The sequence below is a fragment of the Manduca sexta genome, unplaced genomic scaffold, assembly GCF_014839805.1.
Source record: "Manduca sexta isolate Smith_Timp_Sample1 unplaced genomic scaffold, JHU_Msex_v1.0 HiC_scaffold_3477, whole genome shotgun sequence".
NCBI lineage: Eukaryota > Metazoa > Arthropoda > Insecta > Lepidoptera > Sphingidae > Manduca > Manduca sexta.
The window spans coordinates 1-13,517 of record NW_023594549.1 but is presented as its reverse complement, the minus strand read 5'-3'; the positions used below and the strand labels follow the sequence as shown (position 1 = coordinate 13,517).

General features: G+C 35.9%; 1 protein-coding gene across 1 annotated transcript; it reads left to right on the top strand.

The window, feature by feature from the left end:
- Positions 1–532: 532 nt before the first annotated feature.
- Positions 533–13,462, top strand: LOC119192990 (cadherin-99C-like; the record flags this gene model as incomplete). Its single annotated transcript, XM_037446704.1, is given in 19 exon segments — positions 533–640; positions 642–654; positions 1,218–1,396; positions 1,827–1,949; positions 3,086–3,325; positions 3,711–3,860; positions 4,487–4,705; positions 5,867–6,061; positions 6,441–6,578; positions 7,026–7,175; positions 8,352–8,466; positions 9,539–9,741; positions 10,069–10,209; positions 10,591–10,714; positions 11,447–11,607; positions 12,145–12,318; positions 12,597–12,806; positions 13,213–13,398; positions 13,400–13,462. Coding segments are annotated over 19 exon segments (2,892 nt in total), but the record flags the coding sequence as incomplete, so codon positions are not given.
- Positions 13,463–13,517: the final 55 nt, after the last annotated feature.

The window sequence follows — 13,517 nt, the reverse complement described above, 5'->3', positions numbered from 1 at the left end:
AGGTTAGAACACCATTATAAAGATAATATAAACGATAATGACTGACCATCATTCCTTATGTAACTGCAATTAAGTAAATTCTACAAGTAAAAGCTAGAAACGTCACTAACTAATTAGTGGAAACTAACGAACAGCGCTGTCGCGGCAACCGTCGATTCCGTTATTTATGAACGTTTGTTAGTTTTACACGATATTCCATTATCTTAAACTCCTGTGTATTGAGAGTATTTCTTCCTAGTACCTGATTGTTTATTGGTTATTGCCCGCGGCTTTGTTTACGCAATTGTGAAAAGTCAGAGTGGACTGCTTTTTCCGAGGCTTGGTTACTTTATTGTAGGCGTGACGTAATACAATTATTTACTTTATGGTTTGTGAAGTCTTCGATGCTACTAAAACACATTACAGCATGTAATTAAACGGATAATGTTATTTTAAACGTCATTAAGTTGGTACTTATTCTAGATGTTTATTTTATTTAACCAGTTAATCGGTTGGCTGTACTTGCGATTTATAATTAAGTTTATACTTTAAGCTAATAATAGGTTCATTGTCTCCAACTTATAATAATGTGATTTTTATTGTTATAGGTCCATGTGAGGTGGAAACAGGACAGTCTAGTATTATAGTTGACATTGAGGAAAAGCAGAGGAGACCGTAAGTTCATTAGTTATATTTGTAATTTATAAGGTCTATATGGCATTCATCCAAGTTCCCTTCGTTTAAACGAAGATAATATAATTATATAATAATAATAATAATAATATCAGCCCTGTATTATATACTTGCCCACTGCTGAGCACGGACCTCCTCTACTGCTGAGAGGGATTAGGCCTTAGTCCACCACGCTGGCCTAGTGCGGGTTGGTAGACTTCACACACCTTCGAAATTCCTATAGAGAACTTCTCAGATGTGCAGGTTTCCTTACGATGGTTTCCTTCACCGTTAAAGCGAACGATAAATTCACAAAGAATACACACATGATTTTTTAGAAAAGTCAGAGGTGTGTGCCCTTGGGATTTGAACCTGCGGACATTCGTCTCGGCAGTCCGTTCCATATCCAACTAGGCTATCGCCGCTTACATAATAATATAGCTAAAATATATAATATAATATAATAATCATATAATAATTATATAGCTAAAACATAAAAAAAAACTATTTTCTGAATAAGGCGTCTAGACGCAAAAGAAATTTCATAGAGGTTTTATTTCTTGCAGAGGTTAACCAAAGCACGATACCAGCCGACCTTCCCATAGTGGGGGAGCCAGATGTAGATGTGATATTATCCACGGTGTTCCCTAAGGGCCCAACGCTGTTTCAGCTTGATGGAAAGCGTTTGCAGCTGCTGCAGCCGCTTGATAGGGACGCTGACAATTTGTCGCATATGGTATTTCAGGTAATTGGTATTTGAAACTCTAAACAGTTCGACAGAAAGTTTATTTTCAATTATTTGGAATGATTTGTTAGCGTGCTCCAAAATAGCTTTAAGGAATGAATTTCTTTCAGTGATATATCGCTTTAAGGAATCAGTAAAGTTACGAAACTATGTTAAAACTGGTAGGATTACATAACATTATTTATTAAGATTAATTGCCGTTCCGACTAGATTTCCTAAATTAATATATAGCTGTCATCTAACTATTCAGTAGCTGAGAACGATCTTTATCTTGAAACAATCTTTAAGTTAAAATCAGCTTTATATCAACGGGTTAGAATCATTTTCGCTATGATTTATCTTTCCAGTGTCGCAAACCTATCAGAAATCTGCATGCTATTAATCGCGATCAAATTGTGACGGCTAATTAATTAATAGAATCCGTTTGTAGTTGGTTTGTCAGGTGAAAGCCACGAAGAAGAGGCGGACCATACCGGTGATTGTCAGAGTGTCTGATATCAACGACAACGCGCCTATATTCCAAGGGACGCCGTATGAAGCCAGCGTCTCCGAGGTGGGTTTTAAACTTTAAGTAAATTGTATTAGAGGTTATATTTAGAATTTCTTTGGACGTATGACCTCAATTGATGTTTTTTTTGTTTGATAAGTTTCCATTTCCAGAAACTTATTCGTCCTTTATTACATTTTAAAATACGCATGAATACAATGCAATATAATTTCTCTAGAAGACCTAAATTACATACATATCACAATCGTCAACCGATTAATACTAATAAGGTTTAACATAACCCTTGTTACTTAACTTAAAAATACGGCTTCTAGAACGATAGTAAATATAGAAATAAAACAGCTTTCGTGGTCACGAGGCGGACCACGCAAAGCTGTAGTCATCGAAACGTCGAGAAAAAATAATAATATAAAAACCGCGACAAAATCCGTAATAACAGTTTTATTTCAATGTCTATACGCGTTGAGATAGTAAACATAATTATAGCTTTCAAGAATCGTTCAAATCTATAAAGGGACATTTCTAGAACACGCGCCTAGAATGTTCTGTTTCGGTCTAACTAGTGTAAGAAACGTTGACATGCAAATAGACTGTACAATTCACAGAAATACAGTATACCACATATTGTAACCTCCAATTATCTACCGCTAACCGTTTTAAGTATTGAGAGTAACCATAAACGTTATGTTATCTGTTATGTGGATTTACGGTATTTTGTTTTGCTTCCAATTTAGTATTGACAAGGATTAAATATTACCTACCTTGATTTTGTACAAGTTACCTTTTTATTGATATACTTATGGTGATAAAATTGTGAAGTTATCATACTAATCCATATTTTCTACTTCTTAAAATCAGTTTAAGGTATAAACTACAGTTTATGATTTCATATATTTGCAAAATTAGGAATAAATAAATTTAAAATTAAAATGATAATGCACAACCCTCTTAAGAATCGTAAAATATTTAAACTGAAATGCTCCGATATAGATATAGCTACCGAAATGGGCAGAACAGTCTTCACAAAAACAGTCCAGTAGTTAACAATTACAACACGAATAATTTTAGCTACAAAATTTACTTAATTACTACAATAAATAATCCTTTATCAACCTTTCAATCAATCAATATAAATCCTTTATCAACTTTATCAAGACTACAAACTATCAATCTCTTTACAGTTAGCACCAATTGGCACAACAATATTTGAAGGCGTCAGAGCTGTAGACATGGACGCCGGCGTCAACGGCCTAGCCGAATACTTCATTATACCAGGTGATAACGCCACATTGGAGAAGAACAATGCTGCGGATGGTTATGGATTCTTCGCGATTCCCCTGCCCCATGTTGGTCACGTGACTGTTAATAGAAGTCTGGATTATGAACGCACTCAGCAGTATCTAGTCACAATCGTCGCTGCTGTGAGTATCTACTGAATCTTTGAATTAGTTAAAATAATTGAGGAATTAAATTAGGAAGATTATTGTATGTTCCTAATGGATTTTTTGAATTTCTTTCATACATACATGATATCACGTCTCTGTCCCATGGTGATAGGCAAAGACTATGGATTGCCACTTTGCACAATTCTGGCATACTTCTCTCGCTTCCTCCACTTTTTATGCATTCCCGGTTCAGGGTACCTTTGACCTGGCCTTTACTAAGAATATCAGATATCTGACATTCGAAAGTTTGGTGCGGTCGGATTTTTTTTTCAAAATGCATTTAAATTAAAGGATAATTATATTTAATGGAAGAATCTCAAATGCTAATGATCAATTGATCGAAGTTAAACTAATATTTCAGGACCGCGCACGTGATACAAAGAGACGTCTTTCGAGCACCACCACGATGACAGTGACTGTTCAAGACGATGATGATCAAGACCCCTCTTTTATATACAAGGGCTGCACTTTACACGAAGGCGCTTGCTTTAATCCAGAATACACTAGCTATGTAAGTTACTATAGAAAAATATTTACAATATTATTAGGTTGCTAATGACAAAGACCTTTGTTTCTAGTTTGTACAGCTTTAGGACGAAGCTGTGATGACTTGTTAGACTGATATAAGTATTTGAAAATTGTCATTATGTAGAATGATACAGAAATTCTCAATCTTTATTTTTAACAATCAACCAGGTGATCTAACTTTTAATTAATAAAAATGTTTTGGGCAAAAATAACTAACATTTTAAACCTTTTTCTTGCGGCTTCGCTCGCATACATAGGACAAAAGTCCTTCTTTATATTTTCCCGGGATAAAACAGAGCCTATGTTTTAAATTACACTTTTAGCAATACGTCGATGAAAACTGAATTCGATTCCATGCAGTAGTTACTCCGTGATAAGTTTATAAACATACAAACAAACAAGCAGAAAGACAATAAATACCAACTTTGTCGTTTTGGATTTGTTGCTCTAAAAAGACCCCCCTCCTATATTAGTTTTTCTTCAAAATCTATTATATATAGACACCGGCCTGCTAGAATTTTAGTTATACAGGGTCATTTTGACATTCCGTTACTAAGTGAAACCACATATTCTTCGTATATATTAATGTTTTCAATCCGCACATTCAAGGTCAACAGTGGAGTACTAGCTGGAATCCTAACCATCGAACCAGAGAAGATCCAAGCAGTCGACATGGATACTTTAGACGCTAGGATACGGTACAGCATTGAGAGTGGCGAGCCAGACTCCTGGGCGACTTACTTCGCAATAGATCCTAACACAGGCGCTGTGAGGCAACTTGTTCCTGTTGATACTACTATTGCTAAGAAGTTTCAACTAGATATTAAGGTAATTCATAAAAAAGTTAAATTAGTGTTAATAGAAAGATAAATATTCAATCGATAAAACTATTTTTCGAATTTTATTGCGGTTTTTTATGTATTATAATTTTCTTCTGACGTTTCGAAGACTTTGCAGCCTTCATGGTCACGGGGGGATACTAAATGGGATAAAATCCAGAAAAATAGTTTTATTTTAATGGCTAACATTCGTGTAAATATTGAAGATAAACGCGTAGTTTTAAATAATGCATGAAATGTGAATTCGTACTTATTGTAATTAGCGAAATTGAGAGAAAGAAATAAGGATAAGTGTTGGATCAATATTTAATTTTTGATATGTTTGTAAGATCATGAAACCATCTTATTTTAACAAACAAATGCCAGTTTCTGAGTAACGACTTTGCAGGGGTCAAATCTTTGTAGTATTCTCGTATTTTCTACCCGATGTGGTAATAGCGCTGTTTCTCACGCCCTTTCACATTACGAACCAACGCCTTCCATGCCCGCATTCCCTATGGCCCAAGGTCTGGGCTTCTAAAATCAATCGACTTTCTATAAGCATTACTAATGACCACTGCCTTAGTCTGTCGCAATCTGATATATACCATAAGTATGTTAGTTCATAGTTCAGATTCCGGTGCACAACCTATTTGACAATATTGACCATTTACGTTTTCAAAACAGTATAGTATTGCTTCACATAATAAACTAATCAGCACCAAACAAAAACTGAAACACTCAAGCTTTCCTATTAATTTCACTTTTATTTTAAACACATTAAAGATAAAAACTTTTTTCTAAAATTATTCCTTCCTCATGGTCTGGAGATCCTTGTTAGAGAAATACCGCATATTGTCACATTAGCCCACTTGCACAATTAATTAGAAGAATATGCGCATTTTATTATAAATTATCTCACTGTTAGCTACAGTCCCTCTGTGTAGGAAGGGTGTGGGCCTTTACCTTTACTACGTTGGTGTAATGCGGGTTGGCAGGCTTTACACACCTTCGTAATTCAGTAAAATTTTTAGGTAGTTTTAAGTCTCCATGTTATACAATTGCAAATGATTTTAATTATACCATATTTTGCGTCTTAACTAAACAAATAAAAAGCTGTCCATTATTTTCTATTTTAGTAGTATATTAATAGAGTTCAACTTGATTTCAGGCTGAGGAAGTATCAGAAGCAAAGCGTTTCACTACAGCGAAGTTGACGATCACAGTGCGGCCGGTGGATGCAAGTCCGCCGGTGGTCGCCGCGTCATCAGACGAGGGGCAAGTTGAAGAGAACTCTCCTAAAGGCACCAAGGTCTTAGACGCCAATGGTGAACCTATCAAACTGACAGTTTCTGATCCTGATTTGGTTAGTATAATCGTTGTTTGGCTAATTAATAATAAACGACTAACAAGTGGCCGATGTTGTCAAAGTCCATTGGGCAAATATCAAAAATCTTGAACAATACTCACAAATGTCACGTCTTAATGAATTGAATTCAGTCTTCCTTGGATACATGGATTATTTCTATTATCACATAGTCTATTGCTGATTTAATGTGTATGGATTTTGAATAAAACAGCAACATAATAAAATCGGATACCGATAATAATTTGTGTATAACCAATAATATCTTTTTATTAAAATAATTTGAAATTCATGGATAATATTGCACCCTTGTCCAAGAGTAATATTCTTTGACCAAGAGTAAATCTTCTTTTTTTTAAATCAAAATAATATATTCCAGGGTCCTGGTGATCCGGTGCCAAAATACACATTCGAGCTGACGACAAACTTCTTCGACATCGACAAAGATGGCCACCTCGTGGTCAGTGATGAGACGCTTGATCGCGACCCACCGAATACTGGCAAATTTAGAATACAGGTGTGTTTACTAACTTTATATTGTTATATTTATTAGCGGTCGTCCATTGGTCGAAATTCGACTGTTGAATTTAATATATTATTATTTATTAATATGACGTTCAAGATGAGTAGTAACGTATCGTCATATACAGGGTGTCCAGGAATTGAACGATATCGCTGTACTTGCAAAACTCAATTGTAATTCCAAAATTTCGTTTTAGTAAGCGTCCCACCATTTTGGAGATATTTTTTTTTAAATACGTAACTATATTGTTCTCTCTAGCACTCATTATTCAGGTAATTGTAAGTTGGTCACTTTGTAAGTCGTGGATCAGTATTGAGATAGGTTGTAACTCGACAAGAAATTGTTCCGCCTTAAACAAGGCTTTTAATTATCTAATTAATAAAAATATATCTCTTTTGGACTACTAAGAAAAAATGCTTGATTAATCTCTATTATTTGTAGGTTGTAGCTCGAGAAGCTAACGGTGGCGCGGCTTCGGCCCCGTACTCATTAGCCGTACATTTGATAGACCAGAATGATAACGCGCCGGTCATTCCGAAGACACCACCCATCACCGTGCCGGCGAGCTTGGAGCCCACACCTGTCCATAAGGTAACGAGTAATCAAAGTTATCTTGACAGGTAAAACTAAATTATGATGGAAAAAAATATGCGTTTTAAGTACTTTTTTCCGCGAGGAAAATCATTTTATCCCTACCAGCACTAGAGGGTAAACGAAACCTACTGATTTTTTGAGTAGAACGAATGTGGTAAGCGCCTGAAAAGTCAATAACAATTTTTTTTATTTACACGGCATATTGATCTCACTGCACCTGATGGTAATTGGAGTGGAGTCAAGTAGAATGTCGATTGAAGAGAGATGGTTAACCTTCGATAGTCGACATAATGCCAGCTTTTTGGATATACACAGACGGATCCCGGGACGCGACACACTCACGTGGGCCACTACGGCGGGTTTTAACACTTGTGTGTGTGTACGTTTGTTGCTATCCAGGCAGTTACAAAATATATCCCACCACTATATAGATATACGTACTGAAATTAAGCTGGTTTCAATCACGATAATAGACATTACGGTGGTAGCTACCAGTGGCGAAGCGTCCATACAAGCCGATTCCTACCGGGTTACCTTTTGTAAATTAACTTAAAATAATAAATGATAAACATAACTATATAATAATAGTGTATTCAAACAAGTCATCCTATACTTATTTCATTAAATCAATACTTCAACGATTACGGTACATAGTTCATATTATCAATTCGTTAAATCTTAACTCGCGCGCAGTGCTCGCGCCTTATAGTGTTCGAAGTGAACCCGGCCGCGCATAGCTTCCCTCGCGATATTGTTGTCTCTTTCCCACGCAGCGCGGTGTCTTTGTCTAATCTTTTGGGGCTTAATGTTGGGCCATTGGCGCGAAATTTTTAATAATTTAGAATGTATAATATTAGTGTTTGTGTATAGTGTGCTTTATAAATTTTGTTGGGCTCTTTTAAATAAGTACCTATGTTCAAAATATGTGATTATTTGTTAAATTTAGAGTTTAGAAATAATGTTTATGTTAGAAGGAAATTATTATGTATTATAATATTTTATTGATTTTAATTTATTGTGAACAGCGTATTACATGTTAACTGTAGAAAAAAATATTTCCTCGGGTTACCTTTTGAAAATTTTCACCCTTCGCCACTGGTAGCTACCCACACGGCTCGCATACAACATACCAGACCCGTTTACAGGAATTAATAAACAAAACTTGTGTTGCAGGTGGAGGCGGTAGACATTGACGAGGGTGAGAACGCTCGCATAACATACAGTCTGTACCACGTGTCTAACAACGGCGCCAACAAGTTCACTATAGACCCTAACACGGGTGTTATATGTAAGCACGTATTGCACACTACCATTATAGCCGGCAAGCAACTTGAGCACACTATGTCATGATGAGGGATTTTGTACATTACTGTAGCTACACTATCTATGTTTGTAGCTACATTTACGTACAAAAATAAATTCACTAATCGGTTACTACCAATCACCCATTCACATACTTGTGAAGATAGTTGTTTGTCGGCTTTTATACTACTGTGGTTCTTTTGAAAACTGGTAGGAAAATGAACTTTGTTGTATTTGTTTGAAGGTCGTTTTTGTTTTTTCGGATTCTCTTTATGCCAGGTATATTTTATTGGAAAAAAAAATCTATTAATATTTGATGTTTTTATCATTTTCAATAGAACCATATGTTTATTTTAATATGTATTATACTCATATTTTAATGGTATTTACGTAAATTATTAATAATTCATTTAAATATCTTTACCAATAAATTGTGTTTGTTGCCTGCAAAAAAAGGTAATTAAAATTTCTTAAAATATACTTACTCAATTCTTTGCACGTTGTGATTTTTAGTGTACACTGAGATAGTTTGAAAAGCATGTTTAATTGGGTACATTAGCGTGATACAGCATGTTGCGTTATACACAACAGCACTTTTTGAATATATTTTTTTAACTTAACAAGCTATATAATATCGACGTAAGAGATATTGCGTCCTTCAACGAGCGCTGGACTTTATATTTATACTTTAAGCAGTTAGTATCTTACTAGATGCTTACATCAATTAACATAGGCCGCGCTGGAACAAGACACTAGGGCAAAACTTTACTCTAAAAAACTCCACATTAATACTTAAAGCTGCAGAGTTCGTTTGTTTGATCGCGCTAATCTAAGGAAGTACTGAATCGATTTTGAAAGTTTTTACTTAAAGGATTTTTTATATTTCTCCTGAATGCTTTAAACTACTTTTTTCGCAGAAAAACTTTTACACGCAGACAGAGCCGCAGGCAAAAGCTAGTCGTAAAATAAATTTATAGGTGTATGAAGGTCCATGCGAGGTCGCCTCCGTTCGTGTAGACTGTCAATTATTCCTAAAACAAACTTAAATGACATTACAGCAAGCACAGGCCGCTTACAAGCAGGGGAACAGTACAGTGTAACGATCCGAGCCAGTGATGCCAAGGGACTCAGTTCCCAGGGTATAGTGGAACTGCGAGTGGCCCCTGGCCCTAATACCAAGGCTCCGGCGTTCACTGCGAGGGACTACTACGCGCCGGTGTCAGAGGGCGCTGCTATCAACTCTACTGTTACCACTGTTACTGTAAGTTACATAATTCACGAGCAAATTACTTGTCTGATTGAGCGCTAAAACCCGTAAAAGCGACATTGAATTGCATATTGAGTATATATAGTCCTTAAAGCTTTTAAAGTCAAATAACAATTTTTGTTCATTACTGTATGATGAAAATATGTAAGACATCACTAAGTACAGATATTAATAAATATTTAATGGCAGTTACTTCGTGCTTTAATTTATAATCAAAAAATCATGCCCTTCAAAATTTTAAATCAAACATTTTAAACATATAAGCAATATTTTTAAACCTAAAAACAAAGAATGGAAATATGTAATATTGTAAATTTCCAGGCGAAGGATCCAGAGAATGAACCGGTGACGTACTCGATAGTGTCCGGCAACGATCTCCGTCAGTTCGCGATCGGATCAAACACCGGCATTATCACTGTCATCAGAAGTCTAGACAGAGAGGTCCTTACGCGATATCAACTGGTAAGTCTTACAAGTCGATTGCAGGGACGTCGGCCTCGGGCAGGCCGAGAATTGAAAGGGGGGGGGGGGGGTATATGGGGCTAGATTTAATCCAGTTTGGAGGCCTGTCTAATTAATAAAATAATTTGCAAATTCCAGTTTAGTGCTCTGTTTAATTAATCAAATAATTAATATATTATTAAAAAACGATTTTTGAAAACGATGTATTAACGCGGTATAGGATAAAAAGGAGGGGAATCTTATTGCATTAAATAAAAACTAGAGTCCAACAAAATAATCCCATAACCTGAGTTTGACTAAATAAAAATAACTCTGCTCGTGGAAATACTGATATTTTCATCAACTTATCTTGATTGGTGTTATAATAATTAATATTTCCAGATGGTAAAAGCTGAGGATCCAGGAAAACTAGCGAGCACGGCCACTGTTAACATCAAAGTAACAGATATCAACGACAATAACCCCAAGTTCGACGAAGACTCATATCTGTTTCATGTTAAAGAAGGTATGTGTACTAGACAAAGATTTTCTACAAATATTAACATTGTCTGTTCGCGATGAACAAAAGAAAAAATTGGTATTTAGAAAACTGGTTTTTAATTTCTTTTTACAATGTGCGCGTAATGTCGTCGCAGTACAAAAACTGAAAAGAAAGTGTATGAGTGAACGGCTGTGGTGCGAGCGGTGCGTTTTTTGTGACGTCTTTGTGACGTAGATGCGTGTGGGCAATGTAATTGGTGGAGTTTATGGCTCGATATAATTCAAAATTAAATTCGCCTTAAAGTAAAGGCGATACGGTCGACATTAGGGAATTCCGGCGTCGACATTGTCATTAGCATTTATTGAAATAAAAAATACAATGAGAGAAATAAGAAAATGCATTTCAATTTGCTCTGTTTCAAATACGCTATATTGTTAAACTGAAGCAAATTTGATTAAAATTAAAAGAACTATTAATGACTACAGAAATACTTTTACAAAAATATTACCAACCAACCAACCGGTATGAGTGTCAATGACTAACCGCCACGCTCTGTCAAACGGTCAATGTTTTATAGCAAAAAGTGTCAAAAATACCCTCACAATAATATTTTTATTCTAAAAATATTTTTAAATGATTGTATTATCCTAAAATCTCTGTAATATTCATATTAAATTCAATGTAGTATGTACTTGTTAACCTTCTGTTGAAGTTTCTCCTAAATATTAAATTATCACTGTATGTTTTTGTTTCTAGGCGTCTCAGGTGAATTTGTTGGTTATGTTCACGCCACTGATGCTGATGAGGGGGTAAACGCGATGATAACTTACAGTATACCGACGCACCTACCTTTCTCCATAGATAATAGTACAGGCATGATTAGTACTCTTACGAAACTTGACTATGAAAAAACCAAGGTGAGTAACATTGAATATACATATAGTGGCGAAAGGTACATTAATCCGATTCCTGTCGGCTTCCCTTTTATTATATGTGTTAGCAAGCTTTTAAAATAAAATATATTATTAATACATAAATATTTACGCCTGTGTTCATAAACGTTATTTATCTAAGGACGGAGCATTGCTGTTATAACAAGTCTGTTTCTCAGCTTTGTTTATCTGACAGCTTGCTGTTTGTTGCCGTCAGCACTGAGAAACAGACTTGTTATCATAGTAAAGATAGAGCTTAGATAAATAACGTCTACGAATAAGGGAATAAGTCTAAAAAATATTACTGTATCGGTGCATTGTAACTAATTTAATCTCATACTACTTGTATGTGGTTTTCCTAATGGAACAATAAACTCACAAAATAACATTATTGATCACAATACAAGCAAGCTACGTTAAGACAATGACAATTTTAAAACTGTCGAATCAACTGATAGTTTCACCTAGACGAAAAACGAATTTAAAAAAAGTATTATAATAAATATTTGTAATTGTTTCCAGGACTACTCGTTCGTAGTGACGGCGACAGACGGCGCCGTGGACAAGCGGCTCGGCACCGCGTCCGTCACCGTGCAGGTGCAGGACGTGCCCGACGAGGTGCCCATGTTCCCACTGCCGCTCTACTCCGTGCATGTACCCGAAAATGTACCTAATTACCCCGTCGTTAAGGTTCAGGTTAGTGTTCTTTAATTACCACTTAAAATGTTTGCTAATAAGGGATTTATATATTTTTTTTATAATTTTACAAATTTTAGTAAAGTTGACTAGATACAATATTGCTTTTAAATTTAATTTTTTTTTGTATCTTTATTTTTATTAAAAAAATCCATAATCACTCTACATAGACCAAAATTTGTTGCTCATATTGTATCTAAGTAATTAGTACTAAAAGAAATTATACCCTTTTCAGTAGTAAATAAATAACTCAGAATTAACAAATTTCTTATTTCCAGGCAAAAGATCCAGACACAATTCCAGAAATAACATACACTATAATGATCGGAGACACCGATTTATTCTCCATCGACAGAAAGAGTGGGTTAATTAGAACTTTAAAGGCACTAGATAGAGAAATAGCGGCAAGACATGAACTCATAGTAGGCACTGAGGAAAACAATGAGCAGGGACCAGGAGCAACCACTACTGTCGAGATATTGGTCGATGTGAGTTTCATCTCCATACATATATTAAAATACGATAGTAACTCTCTTACGTTTTCTCGGCCAAACTACTGAACCGATTTCGAACAATTTTGGTATGTTAATAGTTTGAAGAACGTAGTTAGCTTTTTATAGGCGAAGGGGTGAGCAAAAGTACCATTATAGTTAACGCGGTTCTGCTCATGAGAATTTCCCTGGGTATAGACGTCCTCGTGTATTGTTTGTAAAAAAGTAATTGTTAATCCAATATATGGACTATTGTTAATCAAATTCCATCGAAATCCGTCCGTTTTAAAGAACACAAAGTCGATATTGCTTTGCCCAAAACGCGCAAATATATTGACGAACAAAAAAACATTACAAACTTTCGAAATTATTTAAGTACGATGTGTTTCGTTGCTAATTTCAGGACAAAAACGATAACGCACCTATATTCACGTCAGTGATCCGTCCGGTGACTATCGAGGACTCCGCCTCCATCGGCAGCATGGTGCAGACCGTCGTGGCCGTGGACTCCGACGACACCGCGCCCAACAACCGCGTGCGATACAAACTCGTCGGCCGCGGAAGGTTCTCCAAGTACTTCCACGTCGAGCTCGGACTCCGGCGTGCTGAGGGTCCGCGACGACTTGAGGAAGGAGACTGATAGCGAATATACGGTGAGCACTGCGAATTTATTATGGCTAACTAGTGAAAGATCCAGCACTTCAAACA